This window comes from Erythrolamprus reginae, chromosome 12 (assembly GCF_031021105.1).
Source record: "Erythrolamprus reginae isolate rEryReg1 chromosome 12, rEryReg1.hap1, whole genome shotgun sequence".
Taxonomy (NCBI): Eukaryota; Metazoa; Chordata; class Lepidosauria; order Squamata; family Dipsadidae; genus Erythrolamprus; species Erythrolamprus reginae.
In genome coordinates this window covers 937,450-964,996 of record NC_091961.1, presented here as the reverse complement: position 1 = coordinate 964,996, position 27,547 = coordinate 937,450, and the positions used below count along the sequence as shown (strand labels likewise).

The following is a 27,547-nucleotide window of genomic DNA, read 5'->3' as shown; positions in this document are numbered from 1 at the left end:
TGAGCGAATGGAATGACTGTTTTTAATGGTTTGGGGTTTTTTTAGACTTTTAAACCTAATTAATTGGATCTAAGATATTGTATATTGTTTATTATATGTCGTAAGCCGCCCCGAGTCCTCGGAGAGGGGCGGCATAAAAGTCCAATGAATAAATAAATAATATACGAGGGATTGCCTGCCTCCAACTGCTTCTGTCTGACAGACAGAACGGGGCAGAGCGGCTGTGCCACACTCCTTTCAATTGAAGGGTGCCATCTTGCAAGATTGTGGACAGTTGCCCTGGAAGGCATACACTCTTGCGCCCACTCTTGGTGCCCAGAAGTCTCTTCAAACCTGGTTAAGGCCGCCCCAGAGTAAGGGTGCCTGTGGAAACCGAATGTTGGCAGTGTGTGTGAGTGTGTATAGCAAAACATATCAACTGTAAACCACTTGAACCAAAATCAAGTGTAAAAATTTATTCCTGGAAGGAGGGAGCGCAACAGCCGTTCCGGTAGAGAAGAGAGAATGGGCCGTGGATCACAGATTATGGCTTGTGTGAAGGAAAAGGGCTGAAGCCACCAAGGCCGCCAGTGCATGTTTTGGCCGTTTGCTCTTCTGTACTGGGATTTAAAAATAAATTTGCCTCTGGCCCTGTGACTAACACTCAAATTGCTTCCGTGGAGGTTGTTGGCGAAGAGGGCTCCAAGCACAACGTTGAGGCCTAAACCAACAAAGCAAACAGGGCGCACTCACTAGGAAGTGCTCCAGACACCACCACCACCACCAAGGGAAACAAGCGGCCTCTTCAGTTTACGAAGCAGAACGGCCAGGCTGGGGAAAACAGGTGGCCAGTGGCCAGAACGGAGGGTCACTCGGTTGAAAGGATCCCATGCAGGACTTCAGCAGCCAATTTCTATCTTCTGCTTATGACACAACACGCAACTGTGAATCTGGACTCCGTGGCCATACGCTGCATGGGCACTTTATTGTGACCGGTGCAAACCTGCGGCCAAGGGAAATCTAAATACAATTACATAGAAACATGGAAGATCGACGGCAGAAAAAGACCCCCTGGTCCATCTCGTCTGCCCTTATACTATTTCCTGTATTTGATCTTAGGATGGATATATTTTTTTTTCAGGCATGTTTCAATTCAGTGACTGTGGATTTACCAACCACATCTGCTGGAAGTTTGTTCCAAGTATCTACTATTTCAGTCAAATATTTTCTCTCGTTGCTTCTGATCTTTCCCCCAACTGACCTCAGATTGTGTCCCCTTGTTCCTGTGTTCACTTTCCTATTGAAAACACTTCCCTGCTGAACCTTATTTAACCCTTTAACATATTTAAATGTTTCGATCGTGTCCCCCCCCCCTTTCCCTTCTGTCCTCCAGACTATACAGATGGAGTTCATGAAGTCTTTCCTGATAATTTGGGTTAAGACCAGGGATATTCAATCCCACCACCCAGCTTAGCTTCCTGGGGGCTTCTAAGCGTTGGACTCCGTTTCTGGAGAGAAAAGTTAAAGCCCTATTAGGAAGCTGGAGATGGGCCATGTGTGTTTCTCCGCTTGTGTCGTTAGTTTTGCCCAGCTGGCACCGCCAGGAACCCCATGCCCAGTCTTGGAAAGCAGAATCACAGTTCAACTCAAGCGAGGAGTTCCGATTGGGCCTCTTCAGTGGACCACACCGGAAATCTCTGCCTGCAAATGGCCTGTCTGCAGCCATAATAACCTTTTTTTCTGGGAAACGTCCTATGTCGCAGGATGACCCCCCCTTTGTACTGGATGACATCAACTGAATCACACCAAACGCTGGCTCAGCAAAGCGGCACAAGCTCTGCTGGATTACCATGAACCTTGGATTAATTTTAAAGAAAATAGTGCCAACCTTGTGCAAACTCCCGGGAGGTGAATTCAGCCACTCAGTTAAGTACACACTCCTGGCGAGTGCTTTCAATGAATCCGGGCTTCTGACCGCAGGGGGGAAGCTCCACTGTACAGCTAAGGCTCCCGCCCATCACCCCACTTCCAGGAAGAAAGGAAACTGCCGTTCTCACTGCTAGGCTGAGCCGACCTCAAGCAAGAGGCCATGCCAATCGGAAGGAGTTCAGAGTCTTCCCTCCCTGTCCTAGTAACAATTGAAGCCCCCTTGGCCCTGGCCTACTGGTAGTCACTGGGCACACCCTTTGAGCACAAGGTGGAAGTGTCTCCGGAGAGGGGCGACATACAAATCCAATAAATAAATAAATGAAATAAATAAGAATTGGCCCAGGGCACCGATGTTTTGCCAACCACCTTTCAATGGGGGGGGGGGGGGGGGTGTACTGAGGCAAGGAAAATTACTTTCGTGACCTGGTTTTTGGAATTGGGAGTTCGGCTGACACACAGGTCTAGCAGCAGAGGTTCTTCAGAGGAAGGGAGTTCCTGGAGACATCCCTTCACTGGCTATTTACCTTCTATCTAAAAAGCCAAACCTCATAAGAACCCAAGAAGAGCCCTGCTGAATCGGGCCAAAGCCCCTCGAGTCCAGCATTTTGTGTCCCACAAGGGCCCACCAATTGTCCATGGGGATCTTGAGCAGAAAAAGAAGGCAAAACCCTCCCTTTCCCTTGACCCCCAACAACTGGGACCCAAGGGAACCGTGCCTGCCTCCACCAATTGGACATCTCTTTCAATAACCATCTCCTTGAAGTCAAGGCAAAGTCCAGGAAGACGGATTTGCTATTGCTCTCTTTGCACAAATCTCAGTCTGGCTTATATTCCTGAGATCTCCTTGCTGATTTAACCAGGTGATTGGCCCTTTTGGGGTTTTTTTTTGAGATCAGGCCTGGAAGGCCCAGCTGGTTACGTTACTTGTTTTCAGCACAAAATGAATCCACTTCCACACTTGGGATAGCACTGGTCCCTCATGAATCTTGCCAATTCCTCATCCCTGTTAAAACATGGCGACTAGAAGGAGGCATGACATGTGAGTGGGAATCACGTTTCCCCAGGAAACAGGGAACCACCCTGAAGCTCAAGCTGTGCTCCTAGTCCGGCCTGCCTGGCCTACGCATGGATGTGGACTGACAGGAAACTGTCCATCCCATTTGTGGTCTCTCCATGATGTAATAAAAGGGAGGGGCATGGAACGGATTCTCTTTTCCAGAACAGAAGAAAGATTTTTTCCCAAGGTGCATTTCCACCCCCACCCCCCAAGGAACCCCTTATATTTTCATTCCATTTCTACCACTCCATGCTACACTGCCTTGGTGGCGCAGTGGTTAGAGTCCAGCACTGCAGGCTACTTCAGCTAACTGCTATAGTTAAGCAGTTCAAATCTCACCACCGGCTCCAGGTTGACTCAGCCTTCCATCCTTCCGAGGGGGGTCAAATGTTGGGGGCTGATTCTGCAAACTGCTAAGAGAGGGGCTGTAAAAGCACTGTGAAGGGGTATATAACCCTAAATGCTAACGCTGCTGTCTGAAGCCATAAACTTCACAGCCAGCTTATTACCCCAGAGCTCGTTACTGGCTTGAATTCTGGCCCTTTGCCTGAAAAAACCCTAGCACGACCTTTGGTGCCATTTTGTCTTCGCTCTGCCCCACAAGCCTTCACAGGCCAGGTTCACTCTGCCGTCTGTCAAGAAAGAAAACGTTGAAATGGGCGCGAACCACACAGTCACGTTCCAGCTTTTCCACTTCCTATTCGGTGGGCACTCACCCACCCCCACTTGCCTGGGGGGTGACAACCTGCAGGCTCTCTAGCCATAGGCAACCTCAACCCGAGGCACCCCCGCTCCACGAAGCAAAGTGAAACGATTTTCAATTGCTAGAGAGAGCAATGCAAGCCACGATTCTACCGCTAAAGAGACAACGATCAGGGAAGAGTCATAAATAGGGACAAATGCTCCTTGTTTGCATTTCAGCAATTCATTTTATACTAATCCGGCAATATTCCCCCTATCTCTGGACGCTCCCATCTATTTTCCAGTCTTTGGAGAAGAGGTCAGTGGCTGGGAAACATCAGTCTGTACAGGGACGAAAGAAGCCGGACTGCCCCACTGGGTCTACCAATAATCAGGAAGATCTTTCTACCACTAGACTCAGCCAGGACTAGAGATATTTGTACATTATCTTCTCCGATATGGTCTGCACCTCCATCTTAACGGGACACTTGTAGAAGAAGGAGAGCAGCATCTCCGTGTAGCCAATCAGGAAGTAAATTTTATGGGGAGGGAGATTCTGGATCAGAAGGGCGCAGATGACCAGCGTGTTGGCCCGGCGCTTCAGCACCACCTCCTCCGCCAAAGAGCCGTGGAAGGTGCCGAAGAGCAACTTGCGGATGAAGACGTCCTCCAGGGTGCGCTCAGCCGCATCCGTCTCCCCGTCCAGGTTACCTGCGGGGGCAAAGCAAGGGAGACGCCGGGGCCCGTTTTACTCTGGCTTTTCCTTTCCTCTCTTCGATGCAAGAGGCAGATGGAGGTGTCTCTGTGCCCCACTCGCTGTGGCCCCAACCAGTCGGATCCTGGGAAATGATCTTGCCCAGCACTGTTCTCCAGACCTCTCTCGCTGCAAAGACTTGCTGGGGCTGCCCTTGAACTTACAATTGGCTTTTAAGAAACTGGGTTCTTAAGAAATGGGGTTTTAGCATGCTTTTAGTTTCAGATTTCTAGATATTGTATTTTAGAGGCTGTCTGAGGAGAAGGGCAGCATAGAAATCAGATTATCAAGGAGGTAGGTAGATTAGATATTATTATTATTATTATTATTATTATTATTATTATTAATTAGATTTGTATGCCGCCCCTCTCCGCAGCCTCTGGGCAGCTCACAAAAATGAAACAATGTACAAATCTAATAATTAAAAGTCAATAGATAGATATACAGACAGACAACATTAATACATTCAATCTTTATCTTTAAAAAAGCCATTGGGGGGGGGGTGTCGTTGCAGCTGCAGCCCAGGGGATCCCCTCCTTTCCAGCCCTCCCAAAATAGATGAAGGGCGACCTTAAGGAACCGAGGGGTGTGTGTGATTCTGCTCAGGGAGGGGGGGGGAGGGGGGGCCCTGGCTGTGGGACTGCCCCCAATCCCATCCCGGCCGAGGGAGACTCACTGGTGTGCAGGGAGAGCCAGCCCTTGCGGTGGGCGATGTAGTGGGGCGGGTGGGCCTCTTCGTAGGTCACCGGCTGGTTCCCCTTCCGCGGGCGGATGCGTCCCGCGTGGCACTGCAAGGGAGAGCGGAGGGCGCGTGGGCCAGGCGGTTCCCTCCTTTCCTCCCTCCCTCTCCCGGGGCGCCCCTCGGCTCCTCCTCACCTTCTCCAGGGCGACGCTGCTCCGGAAACCGCGGCCCGAGCCCAGCAGGCCCCAGGCGCCCCTCAGGGCCCGCACAGACGCCTGGGGAGAAAAGGCTCGGTCAGGAATGAGCATGCGCAGAGGACCCCCCCCCCCCAACTCCCCCTCCCCAGCGGAGCCCCCCACTCGCCTCCGTTCCCCTCAGACACGCCACCGCAGCCATGGGAACCTGTAGGCCGGAGTTGTCCCGCGTCCTCCTAGCCCAGGGGTAGGCAAAGTAGGCTCTTCTGGACTTCAACTCCCAGAATTCCTCAGCCAATCATGCTTCTACTGTATATCATAAAAGAACCAACTTAGCTTACCCCTTTCTTAGCCGATAGAGGCCGCGCTTGGCCTCCGCCGGAAGTGTCGTTCCCCTGTCCTTGACGCTCCGCCTTTTCCGGCTGTGGCGTCGCGCGCCTCCCAATTCAAATTTTCAAATTCGTACCTCAGGCGGGAAAGGGGCCTTTAAAGGCCATCTAGCCGGGTGGGTCGCCAAGCGGACGCCCGCGGACCACTCTCCTCGGTCGGGCAGAAAATGTTGGGGGTCCGCAAAGAAGCCTTTGAGTTTTTCATGTTTTTCCTCAAGTTGCGCCTCACGTAGAAGGCCGAGAGCCGTTCATGAGGCCCGCGCGCGGCAAGACGAGGCCACCACGCCCACCCGCCGAGCCTCTCCCCCCCCCTCGGGCCGGCGCGACCCTCCCTTTGAGAAGAGCGGGTGGGGGGGGGGAGCCTGGAAGGTAAAGCCCAGCCCTCGCCTCCCTCGGTCGTTTTTGTCAGTAAAATGAAGGTTAGTAAAAATTGAGGAAACCCCCCCCCCCATAGCCATGGCTGCCACCGGCTTCTTCAACAGGACTACCACCCTCCAAATTGTGTACCAGCTCAATCCGGGGGATGGGGGAGAGGGCCACCCATTATAGCAAGGGTCCCCAAAATTGGGAACTTTAAGACCTGTGGACTTCAACTCCCAGAATTCTCCAGCCTGCTGTGCTGGGAGTTGAAGTCCACAGGTCTTAAAGTTCCCAACTTTGGGGACCCCTGCAGTATAGATTCAAAGGTAACATATGACCTGGTCGTTTGGGTGGGGGCAAAAACTCACACCCGTCCTATGATGCCATGGTTGAGTCAAAATTGCTTCCTTCTCATCCTCCAGTACTTGGCCAGAACCACCACAGCACCATCTGTCTGAGTAGGGGTCGGTCTATAGCTGGGAATCATCAGCCTAGTGGTACTGCACCCGATGATTTCCCCCCAAATTCCATGTAGAGGTTGAAAAGGAGAGGTGGGAGTCTTGATCCCTTGACTTCTCCTCCGCCATGGTGGAAAGAAGAGAACTGCTGCAGTATGTCTCCCAAAAAGCTGGTCCTGAAGGGAACTAGGGTTGATGGCACTGGAAGTCACTGAGAGGCCCAGAAAAGCCAGAATGGTTGCACCACTCCATCCCAGGCTGTCCGAAGAACATTCACAAGATGACATTTCAATGCTTTGTCCCACTGTGAAAGCAGACTGAAAAGAGTCTGGGCAATTTGCTCCACATTGGTCCCTTTGTGCACTCACAGCCGTCTTAACAAGGTAAGATTGGAGACTACATGAAAATTGTCTGTTGGGTCTAAGGATGGCCTCTTAAGACAGAAGGTGGTTCCACCCTTTCACAGATTAGTTGGAAGGGATCTTGCAGGTCATCTAATCCAACCCCCTTGCCCAAGCAGGAGACCCTACCGCTGCCTCTACCTAGGACCGAACTCCCAACCTGATTGTGAGGCAACAGCTCCACCTCTGGGCCACAGCAGCTGAGCTTAAAACAGCTTTTGTGTTCCTTCCCTCAAGAAGCTGGGTCGCTCTGAGGGAAGGAAAACGAAGACAAGCAGGCTGATGTTGGTCGGAAAGTCGCCCTGAGTCCGCTGGAGAAGGGCGGCCTAGAAATCCAAATAAATTAAAATAAAGTAAAGTCAGTCAGTTCCATATTCCAGAGCTGTAGTAATCCCAGTGACGAAACTTCTTGAGGGAAGGAGCAGGGGGGTTGGACTAGATGACCTGCAGAGTCCCTTCCAACTCTATTAATCTGTTAAAGAGATTTCCTGGCTATGTGCCTGGATCAGGCCGCTTTCTCTCGGGCCTCCAACCCAGAAGCCGAGAGGAAGTGTCTGGTCTGGCCCCATAGCGCCCCAGCATCAAGCTAGCTTGATTTTATTGTTTTGTTTTAGATTTGAATGGTTTCCATGGTGAGTGAAAAAAAGCAAAGGAATGTTTTGTATTTCTTTATTAATAACAAAGATAATGTTACTAATGATAATAGTCACAATAACAATATGTGTCCTTGGCTTAATTGTGAGCCGCCACAGTCCTCATCAGGCACCATTAGGAAGAACCTTCAAACTGAGGAAAAAAAGTCAAAAAGAAGATATGATTTCAGCTACATGAGATTTGGATTTATTCAGGAACCTGCCAGTGAGCTGGATCGAAGGCCGTTTTGTGTTGTGTGTCCTGAGAGTTTATCCAATAATGGCCTGAAACCTTTGAAATTCAGAAGACACTTGCACTCAAAACACCCGGATTTGGCTAACAAACCACTTGAATATTTTCAAAGAATGAGTGAAAATGTGCAAAAGCAGGTAAGTGCTTTAACAAAAATGACAGGTGCAGATAAGTCCTCAAGTGCTTCTTTTCTGATAGCACTTCAGATTGCAAAAAATAAACGGCCATATGCGATTGGAGAAGAATGAATTAAGCCTTGCAAGCCTGTGAAAGGGTTTTGGGAAAGCAGGCTGTCCTTAAACTGAAAGCAATTTCTATGTCCGCTATCACTTTCAAGCACAGACTTGAAGACAGGGCTGAAGATATTGAAAATCAAGTTATAAAAAGGGTTTATGCAATTCAATTTGATGAATCAATGGACATGTAACAAAGCCCTTCTCCCTTTGTTTGGTGAGGGTTGAGTGTGAAGGATGGTTACAGGAAGGGCTTTGTTCGCTCAACTTGCCCGGTAGAACAACTAGCTCTGAGATTTTTGAAGCTCTGAATAGTTATTTCCTGGAACATGGAATTGATGGGGAAAATGTATTGGGACATGTACAGACGGTGCCACAAACATGACTGGACATGTTCAGGAATTGTTGCAACGGTGAAAAATGTTGGTCACCCAGGTATTTTGTCTACACGCTGCATTGTTCATTGTGAACAACTTGCAGCAAAAAAAAAAAAAAATGTCCCCAGAACTACATGAAGTATTATCAGATTTTATTAAAATTGTAAATGGAATGTGACACAAAGCGCTCAATTCTCGAATGTCTGGGGCACTTTGTGAAGAAATGGGTTCCGAGTATACTCACCTGTACTCTGAGGTGAGATGGCTGTCAAGGAGCAACGTACTAACCTGTACTATTCATCAAATTCTGATGAATATATGAGAGAAGGATGTCAACTGCCAGGTGATAACCATTGTTCAACAGCACTTACAATCACTAACAGAATCTTTTGGTCGTTATTACCCAAAGAAACAAGATCCCAGACATGGCAATAGGTGGATAACGGATCCATTTGCAGCAAACATTGAAGATAGCTATTTAAAATCTCCTTCAGCTATTTAAGTATGCATGAAAGAGAAAGCATTGATTTGTCATCCAACGACAATCTCACAGCTAAATTCCAGTCATCCATATCAAATGTAAAGAGCTTAGAGAGGGCTGTGAAGTGGTATATCTTACTGCTTATCTTAACTACCAAACTGCCTTGGTGATGGTAACTCAAGCCCTGATAGCCATACTGTAGAACTATAGCAAAATCTTCAGTGGAGAGAACCTGGAAACTCCTTTTAGTCCAGAAACACAGCAACCAGGATGCTAATGGGGCAACCATACCCATGATCCCAAGATCACTTGACTAGCTGTCTGTTAGCTTCCAAGCTCAATTCAACAAGCTAGATATTCCTTGTAGCACTTTGGGTGGCAGAGTGCCCTGTTATATATATATCGGGCCCTGTGGGATTGATTGCTCCACCTGTCAGGCACAGCCATCCAGACAGGACTTCTGACAGTCTTCTGCAGAGACTTCAAGGAGGCACTCGACCTCTTTGGTAGCCCCCATGAAGCCTCCCTCGAATGAGTTTCTGATCCTGTTGATTGAGGAGTTCTGCATTTGTTTCCTTCACATCACCTGTATGATCCTGGTTTGGTTTCACGGTGTTCAGAACAAAATAAGGGTGGTTAAATATAATAAATAAATTAATATCTTAAGGACAGTTCTATAAATTTTATTTTGTTAGCCAACTTGTGCGTTATTTTGGTGAAAGATGAGGATAAAAAATAAGGAATAAATAATTCATGTTAGAGCTGTTAGTATTTCATCAGTGAATGATAGGAACAAAACATTTTAAAAATGTTTTTGAGGTTCAGAATTGTGTGCCTGATCTCTCTAGTTGATTAATGTTTCAGACAAAGTTTCTCCGTTCCAGGTGGAAACTAAATTTGTACATTATCAAACAGATACAGGTAGAAGATTCTGGAGGGTCTTCTTTTGGGGTATCTGCTCTGTTAGATGTATACACATATCACCTTTTCTTTTGCAAGCCCCTCTAGGTTCAGATCTGTGGAGCAGAATGTGGCCTGAGAGCTAGTTTGGTGTAGTGGTCAAGGCACCAGGCAGTCTAGTCCTTCTTTGTAGTGACAGGAGGAAAAGAGGCTGGCAAGGTAATGGTCAGATAAGAGAGAGACCTGAGAGAGAAAATATTTCAGGCTGATCTCTCCCTGCTTCAAGTCCTTCCTCACCCTAAAGGGAGGGAGGGAGGGCCAGGCACGTTCAGTCTTGAAAGATTTTGCTGCAAAAGAAATAATAGGCTTGACAGTAATAGTGGTATTGACTAACAGGTCCTGGTTTCCCAATCTGAGCTGCCTCACAGGGCTGATATTTGGGCACGAAGCCAGTGGCGCTGCTGGGGCGGCCTCTCCATCTCGGTGCTCAGGAGAACATCGGGGCAAGCGGCCTCCCAACGGTCCTGCCATGAAAGCTGCAGGGCAGTCGCCAGGAATCGCACCTTCCTCGACAGTGCATGTGTGTGCACACGTGCATACACAAGAGATGTGGCTTAGCGTGTCATGTGAGCACAACAAGTTGCAGTTTTATTAAGCAGCATTGTTAAACCACGGCTTGGCACAATGTGTGTACTCACTGCCAGCCGCATCACATCTCACTAGCTTGCTTTAACCAGGATTTGTTGATGGAAGTCTCACAAATGGCTAGGATAACACAAGCCGGAAATAAGTTACCTAGTGGCTTAGCGTGACATGTGAAACCAGCTCCTGAGGTGTTGCAATGGAAAGCAGGCAGACCCATTGTCTCTCAAAGCTGCCAATGTCTCATTCTGCTCAGGCTGGCTGCTGATTGGGCGGGCCTCTTCACCAAGCTCCTGTCCTGCAGACAGGTGTGGAGACGTCTAGAAGACAGTTTTGTATGAGACGCGATCCTGGCCGTCATCATCCGGAGAGGTCTGGCCAATGCTAGGAGCTTCCGAAGGGTTGGAGGGGCTCTCCATTCTTGTCTGTAGCTCTGGCGTTACCTGACGGACCGAAGGCCCTGGAAGGAGAGGAGGAGAGGTTGGATGGAGCACAGAAAACCCACCCAGGTGGGATGGCGTCTCATCTCTCTGCAGGGGTTGGAGCGCCTGTGTTTTTACTAGTGCCCACAGTCAGGTTCAAGCTGCACAGGTGAGATAAGGGCCAGTTGAGCAGGAACCTCCCACCTGTCCTTTGCAGCAGCATTTCTCTTTGACATACACCAGACAGACGCCACAGTTGTGACTACCGGGTCTGCTTTTATTGTACAGTTACAGGAACCGAATCTGAGATTTCTCCTCATTTATTTATTTATCTATCAAGATTTCTATGCTGCTCTTCTCCTAGGACTCAGGCCGACAGTAAACAAATACAAAACATAAAGAAATCTAATATTAAAATCTGAACATCTCAATACTAAAAGCACATAAAAATCGAATTTAAGTTGCATTCTAAGCCCCCTATAATTAAAAAAAAGCCCCATTCATCGTATCATTCTTCATTCATAGGCCGGGGCAGATGTTAAAATTTCACTTGGTAGAGACTCACAGGCACCAAATAATAAAAGTGTTCCAAGAAGGCCGAATACTGCTGATAAAATAAATAAACCCTAATCCTAGGAGCAGTTTGACAATGGAAGCCCCTAGTCGGCAGAGGATTCTGCCTCCCCTCCATCCTTCCTTGGGGGAAGAAGCCCTCCCTCTGCTACACCCTAGCACACGCACCCTGTACTTCAGCAACTGCACACATGCGCACAGCCATTGCCCAAGACATGAAACCACACCTACAGCACCTTTCCTACTTCTGATTTTTGCACCAGGAGGAGAGTTCCAAACGGAAGACCAGGAGAACAGAGCAAACCTGTGGATGTGAACCGTGGAGGGTGGACAGAGAAGCTAAAGTAACCGGGGAAACAAGGAATCGAAACTTACCAAAGTAGCTGAGGATCACGGGCAGAAAGACCAGGCCGTGCAGCATCCCTAAGAGGGTGATGAGGAGGTTCAGGCGGAAGAAGAAGAGTTGGATAATTTGCGTCTTGGCAAATGCCAGGACCACGATGCCCGGCAAGTTGGTCATTGCCACACCAGAAAACACCTGCAGACAGGACAGAAGCATCACACCTGGGCAACAGCCCTGCACTGGTGGGGGTCAGGGCTGCTCCTGGGAATTTCAAGGCAACAAGTCCCTTGCCCTGGACTGGCAGAACTGAGACCGCCTCACCAGCTTCAAAGGTAATGGGAGCAACGGCTGACCACAAGGCTGCAAACTACAGTGAGAGTCCCATTGATCTCAGGGCTGTGCAAGATGAGTTCAGCTGGGCAATTGGGGAGTAGCTACTCGTTTGGGAAAGCTGCGCCGGGCACCTTCTGAAGTCTAAGCAATGTAGCCAGTGAACTCCAAGCAAGGGACCAACTTGGCTCTTGGGCTGAGGAAAAGGTGCCTCGGAACCCTTGGAAATGCCCAGAGGCAACAGCCATCAGAGCTGCCATCTCCCAAGTCCAGTGCCCGCATTACGTGCCATTTGTGGCACGCGTATCCCTTCACCCCAGCTTCCTTGGCTCCTCCTTACCGAGCTTCCCATGTTGATCGTGGCTTCTCGGGAGCGTTCTAGTTTGGTAGGTTTTTTGCTGATAGCGAACGAGAGGGTGATGTGGGAGACAAATTCCACTGAGATCCCCACGGCCTGCAGGAGAGTGGAGCAGTTAGCAGTGAAAGAACAGCTGATGCACCTACTGTGGTTGTTCACCCACGCAAGAATATGGTTGATCCGTTTTGTGGGAGGCTTTCAAGAAAAGATTGGACATTCATTTGCCCGGAATGGTATAGGATAGGTACAGGATCTTCTGCCTGGACAGGGATTGGAAGACCACCAATTTTATTCCTCTTGATTTCTAACGTCTTGGCACGCACAAAAGGCAAGGCTGGAAATCCCAAAGGGGCAGGCAAAACATCACACTTTGTGCAGAGCAGAGAGGTGCCAAGGCAAAAGAGGAGGTGAGGTAAGTTTAGGGTAGAAGTAAAAAAAAAAAAAAGATTTCCCAAAGAAGGAAAAGCTAACTATATATATCACCCTCCGGGCGAGAAAGACAGGCCTGAGGAAGCCAAGCAGGACCAGAATTGGCTTAGCAGGAGCTGCTTAAGACCTCCCAGCGGCTGCAAAAAAGGGAGAGGCCCAGAGAGCAGACAAGTGGAATCTTTGCAGACTGTAAGAAAAGCGAAGTGGTGCCTCCTTTGCAGCTTTATTAAAAAAAAGGCAAAATAAAAAAATAAAAAAGGCAAAAACCATGCATCAGTTTGAGCGCCGCCTTTCCCACTCCGAAAGATCCTCTCTGGCACCCAAAAAGCTTCCACAGAATTCTAGTAAATAAAAACACTTCCCAGAGTGAGTTTTTAAAAGGCCCCATTTTACAGATTTCCTACCTACACAGGCCCTGCTTTTACCCTCATCTTGTTTTCAAGAGGTCGGTTTCTCCCTCTGCACCCTAATGCCCTTTTCCCACGTGTTACTCTACACCTCCAGAACATCCCCAGTGATGACCTAGGAGGAGGATCCTCCAGAAAAGCATGAAGAGTGCAAAGCTAAGCCCATCCAGCAGGACCGCTGGGCATTTTGGTGCCCCTTCCCTCTCCTGCCCCACACGTGGCCATGACCCTCATCCCCAGGAAATGCAGGTGGGCTTACAGTGACCAAGTTGATGAGGGAGACGGCGTTGAAGGGGATTCCCCAAAGGTTCATGGCACCCACGGTGTCCACAATAATCATGATGATGGTGAGCAGGTTGATGACGGCTGAGCGCAGGTCCAGGCCCAGCAGGATGTAACAAACAATAAAGGTGGGCACCAGGCACAGGGCCAGGTTGATGAGGCCAACGGTGGTGATGGTCAGGTACTGCTCATAAAACACATACGTGATCCTGCAGAAAGAAAAACAGAGCCCGGAAGGGAATGGGACAACTCCCCACTGCCGACTCACCACAGGACCATTTAACAATCCTATTTAAATATTCAAGATAAATAAAAAAATATTTTAAGTTTTGCCATTCACATTTCATTCTGTCCCTCCTTTTGCCTCCTTTCTTTAATGGTTCTATTCCACCATTTCTTTGGTGGAGCTCTTGTCTCACAGTGAGTCGTCCTGTGGCAAGAGGGCCATGTGGGTTGGCCACAGCGAATTGTCATAGACCCTTCCAGGAGCACTCCAAGGCCCACCACCCTCCCTGAGAAGGGAGATTAGAGATCGTCTAGTTTAACCCCCTACCCAGTTCAACCTCAATATTTATAGTGTCTTCGACGGAGAGTTATCCTGCCACACTCAAACACCCCAGAGAAGGAGGGTCCAAATCTCGCAAGGCTGTTTCCTTTGGTGTCAAACCAAAATCTACTTCCTTATAATTTAAACCTATTGTTTCTTGTGGAATAATTTTGCCTGACCATCCCCTGCGTGAGAATCCTTCAGGCACCTGGGAGTGTTGTTATACACCCCCACCATCTTCTCTACATTCCAGCTTTTCTCCTATTCTATGATCCTACCCTCTCACGTTGACTGCTCCCCTTTGCCGTATCTTTTCTTCTTTAAGATTGTTCCCAACAGCTTGCTGACTCCTGTCTGAACTATCTGAAAGGTCTTTTTTTTCCCCAACTGCACTCTCTGATTTCGCTTCGTTATTATTTTTATAAAGGACTCAAGATGGCAAACATACATAATACTCCTCCTCCTATTTCCTTTCTCAGCTGCCTCCCTCCCTCCCCAGTTCCACCAGGCGTCTCCTCCCCGCAACGTACGTGTATGGGAAGACCTGGAAGTTTGGATCAGTGCCAGGGATTTTCCTCATAGTAGCCGTAATGTTAGCTGCCAGTTGCCGCATCGCCTTCAGCGCTGCCGTGTGGTCCTGAGAGTTTGTCAACGGGGTGTGATAGCCCATAAACCGTGATGCTGTTGGAGGCAAGAGATGTGATGTTCCATCCCCAGCCCAGCCTTCCTCCAGGAACCCCAATCCCACCCCAGAAATCAGGTGGGATGACCTAGAACTCGAGGCCCTTTCCTGCAGGCCCGCATAGGCAGCACCTCTCTTCACTGGTGTCTACTTACCCAAGATCTGCCCATCGGACCCCAGATGTACTGATGTGTCATAAGCCCCGAGGCCCCTGGAAAGACAGGAACATAAGAAGAGCCATGCTGAATCAGGCCAAAGCCCATCGAGTCCAGCATTCTGTGTCACACAGTAGCCCACCAATTGTCCATGGAGATCTTGAGCAGAAAGAGAAGGCAAGACCCTCCCTTTCCCTTGACCCCCAAAAAATGGGACCCAAGGGAATTCTGTCTGCCTCAACCAACATATAGGCAGCACTTGGATGTCAGTTTCAATAACCACCTATGATACATCCATGAATCTGTCTAATCCTGCCTTGGAGCTATCAAGGCTGACAGCTGTCACGATCTCTTCTGGAAGGGAATTCCATCAACCAAGGATCCTCTGGGTGGAGAAATATTTCCCTTTGTTTGTCCTCGCTTTCCTACTTATAAGCTTTAGGGAGGGCCCCCTCATCCGAGTATTGTGTGATAGAGAAAAGAGTTTTTCTCCATCCACCTTTTCTATCCCCTGCATGATTTTATACCCTCTGATCAAGTCACCCCTTAAACGCCGTCTTTCAACGCTGAAGAGACCATGGCTTTGCAACCTGGTTTCACAAGGGAGGGGCTCCATTCCCTTGATCATCTCTGTTGCCCTTTTTTGCACCTTTTCCAGTTCTATTATATTCTTCTTGAGGTGAGGTGACCAGAACTGTACACAGTCCTCCAAGTGTGGTCTCACCAGGAAGGGATGAGTGAGCCAGGAAGACCGATGTCCCTTTGGACAAATGGTGCCAAATGGAAAGATGCACGCAAGTGATGTTTGTGGCACTCACCCCTTGGGGCACTTGAGGTTGGGAATGTCACCGAGGAACCAGGGCAGAAATTTGTTGAACTCTTCTGTGTTTGGCCGGAGGGTGCCTTGGAAGCTGCCCATACATTTGCTGAAAGCGCAGGCAAGGGAGTCTACCAAAGAAGAGAACCTCTTGGACACGGCCCAGAGCCCCCACAGAGGCCTTGCCACCTGACCTGAGGTGGACTGGATTTTTAGTTCGTCCAGCCCGGCCAGCTCCCACCCTTCCCCGTGCAGAGCTCCTTACTGCTGGTTGAGGGACAGAACTTGCCCTTGTTAGGGCCAGAACTGTAAATGCGGCAACATCTGGATATGGGGTTCAGCCAGTCGATGAAGTCATCTACCCAGGAAGAAGGAGGAATGGCCAGAAAGTACCTGAAAGCACACAAAGTAAACTCTCAAGACTTAGGTCACCCTTGGGGTCTCTTCTAAGGAAAGCCTCAACAGAAGCCTCAGCCAAAGAGAGTTTGGAAAATCTTTGGTAGAGAGTTCTGAGTTTTAATTGATGACCCTCCAGTCTCCAGATTGAGTTTGAGACATGCCAAGCAACCACAAATATGAGTTGAGTTGTGTAGCTCTTTCTTCTTGCAAGCACATGTTTAAAAGCCACAAGAGAGCCATGCTATTACCAATGGCTTCAAACACCATTAGCCTCTTTCATACGGAAAATTAAAATCAAAGTGTGTTTTTCACTAGCAGGAAGGTGAGTACAATGGAAAAAGTTTAATTTGGAGTTGAAAGCATCTTCAAAGTAGCTTACTCCTTGGGGAACTTGGTGGCCATTTGGATCTTCTGCATCATAGAGTCGTCGTTACACCCAGAACTGGAACAGATGCCATTCATTCCAGGCACCGCGGAGTAGTTGTAGCCACCAATGGCAACAAAGTAAGTCGGGGCACCCACCATAAAATATTTGTTAAAAAATTGGAAGAACGTCACCAAGTAAGAGTCCTGAAACAGCAAAGAAAAGCAGAGAGAAGTTTAGCCACCCTCTGACCACCTCATCTGCCTTTCTGAACATGTGTCAAAAATCCAGAACTGGTCGGAGAATGCTGTTCCGTTGAAGGGCTTCCTTTTTCTCAATCAGTCGGGAGAAAGTTTAGCCGACTGGTTTTTATTTATTAGATTTTATTTATTAGATTTCTATGCTGCCCCTCTCCGTAGAACAATGGCAGAAGGAAGATTCATGTTTAAAGCTACTAAAATTCTACATTCAGCCAGTGATTCAGTTGGTTCGCTTGCAATAAGGTGAGTGGCTTCAACCATTTCTAACTTAAACTTTCTGCATCAGCCATAAAACCATCTCGGGTGTCGTGGCTCAAAATGATTCAGAAGAGAGGCAGGTTTCCCCAAGACTGGCTTCCAACAGGGGCAGGGATGAAACGGAGTTCTCCTGCCACCCTCCTCTCTGCTCACCTGGGGTACGGCCAGTTCTTGCTCCAAGCCTATATTGATGTGGAATGTCAGGTAGATGCTGGCACAGAAAAACAGGGTAAAGAGCAGCACCTAGAGATGGGAGCAAGTGCCAGAAGAAAAGCTGGAGGGGGCTCTTTCACACACACATACACACTCTCTTGCCCAATCCCCAGATTCCCCTCTAAGCCACCCGCACCCAGCCGGCGCACTCACCACCAGAACTCGGACCACGCTGCTGCCCAGCAAGGCTGGCGTGTAGATCTTGCGCATGAATGTACGGAGAAGCCCATCGCGTGGCCTCACGGGCCTGCCTTTAGGCACGCGGAGGCAGCAGCAGAGATCCACCCGAGAGGCCTGTGGGCAGAGGGATGGAGAGCTCAGGTCTGTCTCCGCGGGAGAAATGCCTCCCTCCACAGCTGTAGCTCAGCCCCCCTCAGATGCCTTGCAGCTGTCCTGACCTTCTGTCTGCGGATATCCAAGGACATCAACGCCACAAAGAGTGACATCTGGAGCAGGAAGACGAAGAAAACAGCCAGGGCTGCAGAGAGGGCGAAGGTCTGGACCGCAGGCATGGGGGTCAGGGCCCCTAGAAAGCCAATGGAAGGGGTACAGTGGAATGGATCGTGTGTGGGGCGAAGGTCCAATCAGGGGGACCAGTGTTAAGCTTGCTTTCAAACGAAGACAGTTGATTTTACACATGGTTTTCTTCAGCACAATGGGCATGAGCTCAGACAAACTCCAGGAGACAGGAGGGCCTGGCGTGTCCATGGGGTTGCAGAGACTGACAACTCAGCTTCAGTCTGCTAGGGATTTTTTTGTTTTCGGAGTATAATTCTAACCTATTTCCCGGTTCGCATAATAAAGACGAAATGCACCTTGTCAAGGGTTCACATGCCACAGAAAGCCTCCCCTCAACGCTTCCGCTGCTTTGCATGCATCGCCTCCACCCCAAAAGCCAGTCAAGGCCATCAAGGGAAATTGGAGTCTGTGGGTCAGAGGGTGGGAAGAGCCGCCTGACCTACCCACCCGCTCCAGCTTCACTCACCCAGGAAGAAGCAGACGACTTCGGAGAGGCTGCACAGGAGCATGCTGGGGGCGACGTTGCCCAAAGTGCGCCCAAGGTGCTGCTCCAGAGTTTCCCCAGGTGCTGGCTGGGATTGCTGCAATGGCAGAGGAGAGGCTGGGTGAGACGGGGCCGGACGGAGCAGAAGGGCTGCCTGAGGGGGCAACCCCCCCCTCCATTTACTCCAGCTTAACAAGAGCCGCCTTGCCCCTTGCTTTCCAGAACCCAGCTTCTTCCCTGCACCCCAATTCAGAAGAGGAGTTTTGGCTTGTTCTGAGCCCTCCCGTCTTTCTCACCTGGTGTCCCAACACAAAGATGAAGATGTTATCAGCACCAACCGCCAAGACCAGGAAGGGCAACACTTCAATGATGACCAGGGATGAGGGCAGCCCTACGTAGCTGTAGAAGCCCAAGGACGACAGCACGGCCCCCAGGATCACCACAATGCCGCCCAGAGCAAGGGATACCTTGGCGTCCACCTGGAAAGGAGAAAGAGAAGGAAATCCACTGCCCTGGCAGGGATCCAGACCCACCTTTTCCTCCCACCCAAACAGCCTGGGATGTGTGTGTGCATAAGTGCACAGTGAGATGCCCAAGAAGTCCCAATAGGTTGGGGGAGCAACCCACGGGCTGAACCCTTCTCCCCTTCTTGGGGTCAGAGAGAAACATGTTGTCTTTCTGCCTTTCCGTCCTACCAGGATGTTCCTGCAGCTGGAATATTCTCCCAGGGCCACCGTGATGTATATGAAGATCACCAGATAGCTGATAGCAAAGATGGGGAGGTCCTCCCAGGTGGCTCTGCTGACTTCATCCTCCAGGGAGCGCTGCGGTTGTGGGGGAAGGAGAGTTGAATTGGCTCCAGCAGGAAAATCACATATCAATAAACCAATCCAGCTCAGCATTTGTAACTTTACACATCCATTTTTGGCTTATCATCCTTGCTTAGTTCTGAGCAAATGAAAACCCACTGCGCAATTACTGCAAAAGGTGGAGGCAGATGGGTAACTCTGATCACATTTGTCCTGTGTGCAGCAGACATAGGTTTTTTTAAAAAAGTTGGTTATGAGCAAGCGAAGCAAAAGTCTTCAGGACTTCCTAAAATGCAGCTGTTTATAAAGTTGTTCTCTCAAGTATTGTGCCTAGTTTTATCTTGTCATTATGTTTTTTATCCTGTTTTTATTTTTGATGGGGAACTGCCCATCAGTGTTGTCCATTAAGTGGGCAGCTATATAAATGGTTTAAATAGCGTATCCAGCAAACCTGGAAATCAGGGAATTAGAGAATTCGTGGAAAAAACGGAATCAATTGGGAAAAAACCAAACTATTAAGATGCTTAAAAGTCAGGGGAAAATCATGTTAAAAAAAAACAACGGATCGTGCTGCCTGGCAGAGTCAAGCAAAAATGAGCATAAATGTGGCAACCACTTGCTTCCTCAGCTACCGATATTTATCTGTGGGTTAGCTGCGCCTTAACTAAATCGTAAGTTACAGGGGAATATCAGGAAATTTTAAAATGCTTTCCCCCTGCACATACTGTTTTAATCAGCATTGCTGGTTGGGGAATTCTAGGAGTTGAAGTTCACACATTTTCAAGTCACCAAATTTGAGAAACACTGGTTTAAATGAAAGCACAGATAACATAAAAGTGCTTTCCTCAAGGACTTCTGCTATATTCAGAACCTGGAATTACGCCAGCATTTAGACACTTTTCACCCATCTCCCCCTTACTGGCTTTGCAGGGCTGAAAACAGCCTGGCCCACATGAAGGCTGCCTGGCCCTACAGCTGGATTTGGTCTCCCAAGCAGGAAAGGCACGGTGGCACTCGTACCTCTGACATATAGGCAATGGAGTACTTCTCGGAGTGTTTTCTCTGGAATTTCTGTACCACCTCCAGGAAATGCTTCTCCCACAACACCACAAGTTCAGAACGTGGGTCGCTGGAGAGAAAGTTGTTCAAGGTGAAGGTGAGGATGAGCGCTTCTGCTTCGGAGTACTCCAATCCTGTCGAGCATAGAGAAGAGTCAACCCAAAGGCCTGAGAGGCAGGCGGACCACCTAGTTCCAACAGAGGCTTCCAATGGAGCCGAGCACCCTAGGAGGAAGCCCAACGGGCCTTGGGTCCTAGTTGTTTCTGCTGGAAAATGGCTAGTGGGAAATTCATGGATCGGGTCTTTCTGGACTTCCATTCCTCATCAGAATAAGGTACAAACTCCACCTTAGCCACGATTCTAAAAAAGCTGCTTTCCAGCCTTTCAGGATTCTAATTAGAGGATGGTTCACACAGAAAGACCTCATAACCCTTAGTGCAGTGTTTCCCAACCTTGGCTACTTGAAGATATTTGGACTTCAACTCCCAGAATTCCCCAGCCAGCATTCAAGTGGCCAAGGTTGGGAAACACGACCTTAGTGGCTCAGCTCAGAGCTAGCAATGGACCAGAAACATCACACCTTGACTCAGAAAACAACAGTCGTTGTGTGATCCATGCGAAAACTTTAAAGCTACTGTCTCCCCATTTTCCTCCCTGCCCAAATGCAACAAACAAGCATTCCTTCTTTTTCTACTTGACCACTTGCTGCATGGCCCTCTTTTTACTTCCCACCCTGTCCAGTTTTTATATTTGTTTACAAATTTGCTTTGCTCTGAATCTTAAAACAATAAGATGTGTTCCTGAACTGCAGACACATCTTTTCTCCCTCTCTGCTGCTAATATATTCTGTACTTATTCTGCCTTTCATTGCAGCTTCATCCTGATAAAATTCTCCATCTGAGCATTAACGCTCCTTTCTTTCTACACATATACTTTCTAGGAAACCATATTTTAATCATTTCTTTTCTGCTATTGCTACTGTTTTGCATTTCCATAGGTGGATGCCCAGTGGGTTCTTTCTCACAGCTGTGTTCAATGCGCATTATGAAAAATAGATGGGTACCACTTGCTCTGCCCTTGCAGTTGGCAAGGTTTCCTACAGTGCTGTCTGGGACCTACCATAACCGTAGTGGGATTGGAGGGCTTTGTCCCACCTTTCCCAGTTAAACCAGATAGGAAACGCGTCAAGAGTTCACCAAAATTCCTGGGATGAATGAAATGTGGGGAATTTTGAAAGGGAAGTAAAGACACGGATGTAATAAATACAACAAATGATTCGTGCTTAGGTAGAGATCCATGCAGCAATTGAAGGTCCTCATTTTTCAACCCTCTTCCACACTACAAGAGTCCTTTGGCCAAAGCCCCAGGAAATTATTATTATTATTTATTGGATTTGTATGCCGCCCCTCTCCGCAGACTCGGGGCGGCTAACAACAATGAAATTCTGGATAAGAAGATGCTCCCAAATCTCCTTCAGGCTTGCCTTATGATTTCTCTCTTTCTTTTAAAGCAAAGACGTGATTTTAACTTGTGTGCAAAGATTTTGAACTGAGATGTGTCAAAGCACACCTTGGTATGTATTTCAGTGGTTATAGATCTCTGAATTCCAATCTAAAGAAGGCACCGTTAAGGTTCTCAGAAAACTAGCCAGAAAGAAACTCCAGCTCAAGACAATCTACCATTGCAGCCCTGGGATGGCATAGACCTTCCTACCACAGCCGGGATACCAGGCTTATCAACGCTTGCCACCCTACATTTCCACTGGCCTCACCCCTCTTCTCCTGACCTTAACGGGGTGAATCCCATTGGGAATGACATGAAAGGACGGACACTTCTGTCTGGACTTAGCACCTGGGAGGGAGGAGGCTCTCCTACCTTGGTAACCTCCTACAACCAGGAAGGGGAACAAGGGGGCTCCGTAGTCTGACATACAGCTCAGCTTGAGGTCCGTGATATCTTGGAAAGAGGCTGGAGAGCTATGGGAAGAGCAAAGAAGAGAAGAACAGACATTTTATTAATACGGAAGGCATGTGGGGAGAAGAACTTTCCCTTGCGGGTGTAGGAGAAAGAACAGCCCTGATTCCCAAGGCAAGAGGCTGCCATTAGCCGAGGAAACAACTTGCCTTACCTCTACAGATGCCTGCAGGGCCAGCCAGTCTTTGTGCTTATTGGCCAGCCCACCCCCAATATTGTCAATTGCAATGTCCCCCCCCCAAAAGTGGGCAGCAGCCTGTCATTTTCCTCCCTGCTACATAAACCCCAGAAATGCTTGTGCCAGTTTAGAGATGGGTGAGAAAGACGAATGAACGGACGGCAATGAAAACAATCCCACCACCATGTGGCACCAGCATTTCCTTCCGCCTGCTGCCCCTTTTAGCAAGGACGGAAAGGTGAAAGAATCCCACAGCCCTGACGCCTAGAAGGAGGTTCCCCAAACACACACTCACTTGATGCAGTAAAGGAAGTGATCTCTCCAGTCGACTGAGCCGTTCTTCTTCCCCACCGTCTGGTTGATTGTCGCATTCAGGAGGGTTTCATTGTTCTGGAAGAACTGCAGAAGGCTGTTGACGCAGCAGTCCGAGAGGCTGGCGTTCTGCGGGTTCAGAGGTGCATAGCAAATGTCCTGCAAGGTGACATTCCTCTGGTGCTTTTCTGACCAGGCCTTCAGGTCCTGCAGCTCGTTCTGTAAGTAGAAGAGGTCCAGGAGCACCTCTTGAGACAGCACCCCACTGAAATTCATCTTGCCCCAAAAAAGAGAATCGTAAACGTGGCTCGAGAGGTTCTTGGCTGTCAGGATGACTTGGTTGGTCCGGAAGAAGGGCCCAAAGTGCTTCTCATAGAGCGCTTTCTCCTGCCGGGCCTGGCTGTCAGGAGAGGCCCAGAGCTCCAGAGGGTCTGTGGTCAGTTCCATCTGGACTAGCCCGCTAGAAAGTCCAGCCACAACGGCCAGAGAAAGGATTATGACTTTGATGGGGTGAGAGGCCACCAACGTGCCCCACCTGCTGAAGGCCTTAACTAAGAAATCATACATGGCCTGGCTTGCCCTCTCGGAGGCGGTCAACTTAATCACGGCATCCTCTCTGCTCTGACCCTCTGGCTTCTCAGAGGAGGAGCATTTTTGCCACAGCAGCAAGGACGTAAATGACAGCACGGCAACGCCAAAGAGAACGATGGAGACAAAAAGGATCCCGTCCATATTCCCCACTTGGAAGGGCTGATATTCGGGAGGAAGCTGGATGGCCGGACACGACTGTTCACAGTCCGAACAGGAGCACTTTGAGCTGTTCTGTACAGCCTTGTTGCACTTCCAGACGGTTTCATTGAGCGGCAAAATGTTCTCCTCGGATGCCCAGTCCGCTGGTTTCAGCTGATAGGAGATGGCCAAGGGGGCCAAGCCATTGCTCGTGTCGCCTTGGAAATCCAGCCACCGCTGCGTGTTGCACCCAGCCGCCCCATACTTGCCACACATGGCACTCAGCACATAGTTGCCAGTGGCTGGAATCCGGACCCCCTGGCACGACTGGAAGACCGCGTCCGCAAACTGCCTGTTGTAGTAAGTTTGAAACTCCAGCACACCCGTCACGGTGGTGTTCAGGATGGTGCGTTTGAAGTCCCGGGTGACGTTGATGAACCTGCTCTGGTCCGGGCCGCAGATGTTGTGGCAGTGGATTTTGGCGAAGTTCTCCGTGCAGGCTGGGCAGCGGGACAGCACCGGCCGGGTCAGCGCGAAGCTCTGCTCCATAAAGTTCAGCTGCTCTTGCGTGCAGCAGCCGTAGGTGCTGCCGTCTCCCGTGAAGAGCATCGGGCAGATCTTCTTGAAGCGGTCCAGGTGGGTGCCCCTGAGTAGCCTGGCCGGAGTGTTGGACAGACAGGGCACTCGGTGCGGGATGAGTCCAGGTCCGAGTTCAGGATTCAAGCCACAGTCGCCGTAGAAGGCGCAGTATCCGGCCTGGTGGATCGGGGTCAAAGCAGCAGCCTAGAAAACAGAGGCCCCAGAGAGGCAGGAAAGCTCGCTAGTCCTCATGGCTGTTGTGGAGGGGGGGGCACATACGGGACTGCCTCCTGCCACATGAGCCCCCACCCCACCCTCTTTGCCTTTCGCAAGAATTTGAAGACGCACTTGTGCCGACAGGCTTGGGGACACTAATAGTTACAGCCCCTGCCTATGAATGAACGTATGCTGGATGGGAAGTACGTTGGTGGACTAAATATGACTGTTTTTAGATTAAATTGGTTTTTTTAGACCAGTGTTTCCCAACCTTGGCCACTTGAAGATATCTGGACTTCAACTCCCAGAATTCCCCAGCTAGCGAGTGCTGGCTGGGGAATTCTGGGAGTTGAAGTCCAGATATCTTCAAATTGCCAAGGTTGGGAAACAGTGTTTTAGACTGTTTTATTGGATTTCAGAACTGTATTTTTTCATATGTTGTAAGCCACCCCGAGTCCTTGGAGAGGAGCGGGATAAAAATCCAATTAATAATAATAATAATAATAATAATAATAATAATAATAATAATAATAATAATAATATTTGCGCAGGTGAGAGAGGCTGGGGGTGAGGCCAAAAAGAGGTCCCTTTGCCCCAATGGGTTGCAATAGGAACTGAAGAGAGGACTACAGATATGACTGGACTAACAGGATCAAAAACTTTTCTGCCTTAGCAAATATGGTTTCTTCCTCTTTGGGAGTTCAAAAAAAACCCCTTTTTTTAAATAAAAAGAGCACATTGAGTGTCTGCCAGGGATGTGTCGATAAGTCTTAGAATGAGGGGTTGCTGTCCTTCATCCTGCCCCCCGCTCCCCAGACCTTCAAAGTCTGATTTCACTTTCTGCTGCTCACAACTAACGGTCAGAAAACGGCCCCCTTTTCACACCGCATTAGCTTCTAGGGGAGGGTTGGAGGCAGCTTCCCAAACCCTCGTCTTCTTGTCCTCTGAACTATCTGTAAATACCATGACTGAAAACCAATTTCCTGGCATTTTGAGATGGAAATGTTTATTTATATACATCTCATCTCAGGGGATTAACCTTAAATAGAATTGTGGCATTTGAAAAATCCGATTTCCTTCAGATTTGACACCAGATAAGCCCTACCCATCCCCCTCATATGAACCTCTGGCCGAGAGGCTTGTCCTCTGCTGTTCCAGTGGAGAGAACCTCCGTGGTGGAACCAGGTCGCCTCCTGATGCCACCCAGAGTGCCAGCCAGCTCTGCCCGTTCCCAGAAGATGCCACTCATCGTCTGTGACAAGAGCTAAGCTGGAAATGCTCCTTCTTTCTCCGGTCTTTGCGCTCCCAGAAGTGGGGAGAAGCACGCCGACCTTCGTTTGCTTCCTTCCGGGATGCCAGTCTTTTAGCCTCCCACCTTCTTGAAACTGACCGTCAAAGGCTAGCCTCGCAACTTGAACCGCTTGCCGATGACTAGATGGTCTGGGGATACTCACATAGAAACATAGAAGTCTGACGGCAGAAAAAGACCTCCTGGTCCATCTAGTCTGCCCTTATACTATTTCCTGTATTTTATCTTAGGGTGGATCTATGTTTATCCAAGGCAGGTTTAAATTCAGTTCCTGTGGATTTATCTACCACGTCTGCTGGAAGTTTGTTCCAAGGATCTACCACTCTCAGTAAAATAATATTTTCTCACGTTGCTTTTGATCTTTCCCCCAACTAACCTCAGATTGTGCCCCCTTGTTCTTGGGTTCACTTTCCTATTAAAAACACTCCTCCAGAATGAGCTTAAAATCTTGAAACTTTTCTGCTGGCGTACAGCTCTCCAGTTGCCACAAACTACTGACGCATCTGTTTAGGGAAGCCCGCCTTGCTACTACCAAACTCTCCCAACCCACAGCCTCCGCTGCTCACTGACCTCGGTCCTCAGGTCCACCCTGGTGCTGAGCACCGCTAGGGCAAACAGGGCCACCCGCAGCATCCTGGCACGTCTGGGCCGCCAGCAGGGCTCCTCGGAGGAAAGGGAGTGCCCAGGCAGGCGGCTTGCTCTTCAACCACTCTCCAGATATGGCACACCAATCAGGGTGCACTAGGTTTATCATTTACCTGGAGATGTCACTGGGTTCTTGCCATAGTGGGTGGGTCCCCACCTATCTGTCCCCCCCCCCCCCCCGCTTCTTTAGAATCTTGGCTTGGTCCCAGCTGGGAAACTGAGGCAGGCCTTAGCAGCAAGTATTGCTCTGGCCCAAAGAAGGGATGGAAAGGGGCAATTGCCTGGACCCTACTGGTCAGATACCTGAGAGGGTTTATAATCTTACACCAGGTCTTTCTTTTTAAAAAAAAATAGAAAATATTATTTACATATATATATACATAGTGAAACAACAACAAAAAAGAAACATTTAAAAATAGTGGATGATGCGTGACTTATCTGCATTACATTTCTCAAAATGCTTATTCATTGTCATTTGCTAATATTCACAAGTCATTTACATTTTCTGTATTTGGTTCTTACTTAATTAAATATTTTTCTTTCACTCCCTTACATCTTTGATATTTGACTTTAATCTTTCTTTTTCATTTGTTTTTTTTCTTAATATTTTCCTTTTTTCCAACCAGTGATAGGACCCATCCGAATATTTATAATAATCTGAGTCTTTTTTATTTCTTAATTCAAGTGTTAATTTATCCATTTCAGCACACAACATTTTTTCAGTGATCTCCTCTTCTGTAGGTATATTATTTTTCCAAAATTGTGTGAAACTTTATACTCACAGCTGTCATTATGTGTAATATCAAATATAGTTTTCTTTTCAAACTTCTCCCGAATTATCTCCAATAAGAATAATTCCGGTTTTCTCTCGATTTTCTTTTCTAAAATTTCCCCAAGCCATAGTCTTAATTTCCCCCCAATAAGTGAGCTTTTTTGGCTTGAGGAATAGAATGGAAACAAGAAAACTGAAATTCACTGTGTTGGAAAGCAGCACAAAAACTCCCAGACAGTTCCTGTCAGAATAGGGTCCGGTGGTATTGGTTTTTTAAAAAGAAATTGCTCTATATGTCTGCAACCTTATACATTCCTAGCAGTCATATTTTGGCCTCCATAGGAGCAGAGCACGTGTTGGAAAGCTCCTTTAAAATAAATAGCAAATACAAAATGAACTGAATGGTTATTTATTTTATTTATTAGATTTATTTATTAGATTTCTCCGAAGACTCGGGGTGGCTCACAATAACAATGTAACAAATCTAATACATTAAAAGTCTAAAACCCATTATTTAAAAACCATGTAACATACTCATACCATACATAAATAATATAAACCCAGGGCCTCAGCTTCCCCATACCTGACGACATAGCTTACGAAAGGTAATGTGGGTGGGGGCAATCCTAATCTCTGGGGAAAGTTGGTTCCAGAGGGCTGGGGCCGCCACAGAGAAGGCTCTTCCCCTGGGGCCCGCCAGATGGCATTGTTTTGTCGACGG

General features: G+C 48.5%; 2 protein-coding genes and 1 long non-coding RNA gene across 3 annotated transcripts in view; 1 reads left to right on the top strand and 2 right to left on the bottom strand.

The window, feature by feature from the left end:
- The window catches only part of LOC139174627 (uncharacterized), a 40,251-nt gene that overhangs the window by 6,154 nt on the left and 6,550 nt on the right, over positions 1-27,547 (top strand). The window lies entirely within an intron of this gene.
- On the bottom strand, positions 3,872-5,596 carry MRPS24 (mitochondrial ribosomal protein S24). Its single transcript, XM_070765098.1, has 4 exons — positions 5,446-5,596; positions 5,277-5,357; positions 5,077-5,188; positions 3,872-4,357 (listed from the first exon to the last, which is right to left on the bottom strand). Exons 1-4 carry the CDS (start codon positions 5,476-5,478, stop codon positions 4,074-4,076), a joined length of 510 nt encoding a protein of 169 aa, XP_070621199.1. The 5' UTR covers positions 5,479-5,596; the 3' UTR covers positions 3,872-4,073.
- Positions 10,479-26,042, bottom strand: NPC1L1 (NPC1 like intracellular cholesterol transporter 1). The gene is made up of 19 exons (XM_070765333.1): positions 25,980-26,042; positions 22,560-24,088; positions 21,988-22,088; positions 20,074-20,246; positions 18,940-19,068; positions 18,541-18,723; positions 18,227-18,341; positions 17,640-17,767; positions 17,395-17,535; positions 17,182-17,271; positions 16,526-16,716; positions 16,013-16,140; positions 15,749-15,878; positions 14,931-14,986; positions 14,624-14,774; positions 13,524-13,755; positions 12,411-12,524; positions 11,773-11,935; positions 10,479-10,862 (listed from the first exon to the last, which is right to left on the bottom strand). Exons 1-19 carry the CDS (start codon positions 26,040-26,042, stop codon positions 10,723-10,725), a joined length of 3,957 nt encoding a protein of 1,318 aa, XP_070621434.1. The 3' UTR covers positions 10,479-10,722.

Bases quoted from the DNA above. Each gene is read 5' to 3' on its own strand.
- MRPS24 (XM_070765098.1), bottom strand. From the start codon at position 5,478: ATGGCTGCGGTGGCGTGTCTGAGGGGAACGGAG. The intron at 5,189-5,276 runs GTGAGGAGGAGC...TCTCCCTTGCAG, and splicing joins GCAGCGTCGCCCTGGAGAAG to TGCCACGCGGGACGCATCCG. The intron at 4,358-5,076 runs GTGAGTCTCCCT...TTGCCCCCGCAG, and splicing joins CTGGCTCTCCCTGCACACCA to GTAACCTGGACGGGGAGACG.
- NPC1L1 (XM_070765333.1), bottom strand. From the start codon at position 26,042: ATGCTGCGGGTGGCCCTGTTTGCCCTAGCGGTGCTCAGCACCAGGGTG. The intron at 16,717-17,181 runs GTGAGCAGAGAG...TTGCTGTTTCAG, and splicing joins AAGAACTGGCCGTACCCCAG to GACTCTTACTTGGTGACGTT. The intron at 14,775-14,930 runs GTAAGTAGACAC...TGCCTCCAACAG, and splicing joins GTCCGATGGGCAGATCTTGG to CATCACGGTTTATGGGCTAT.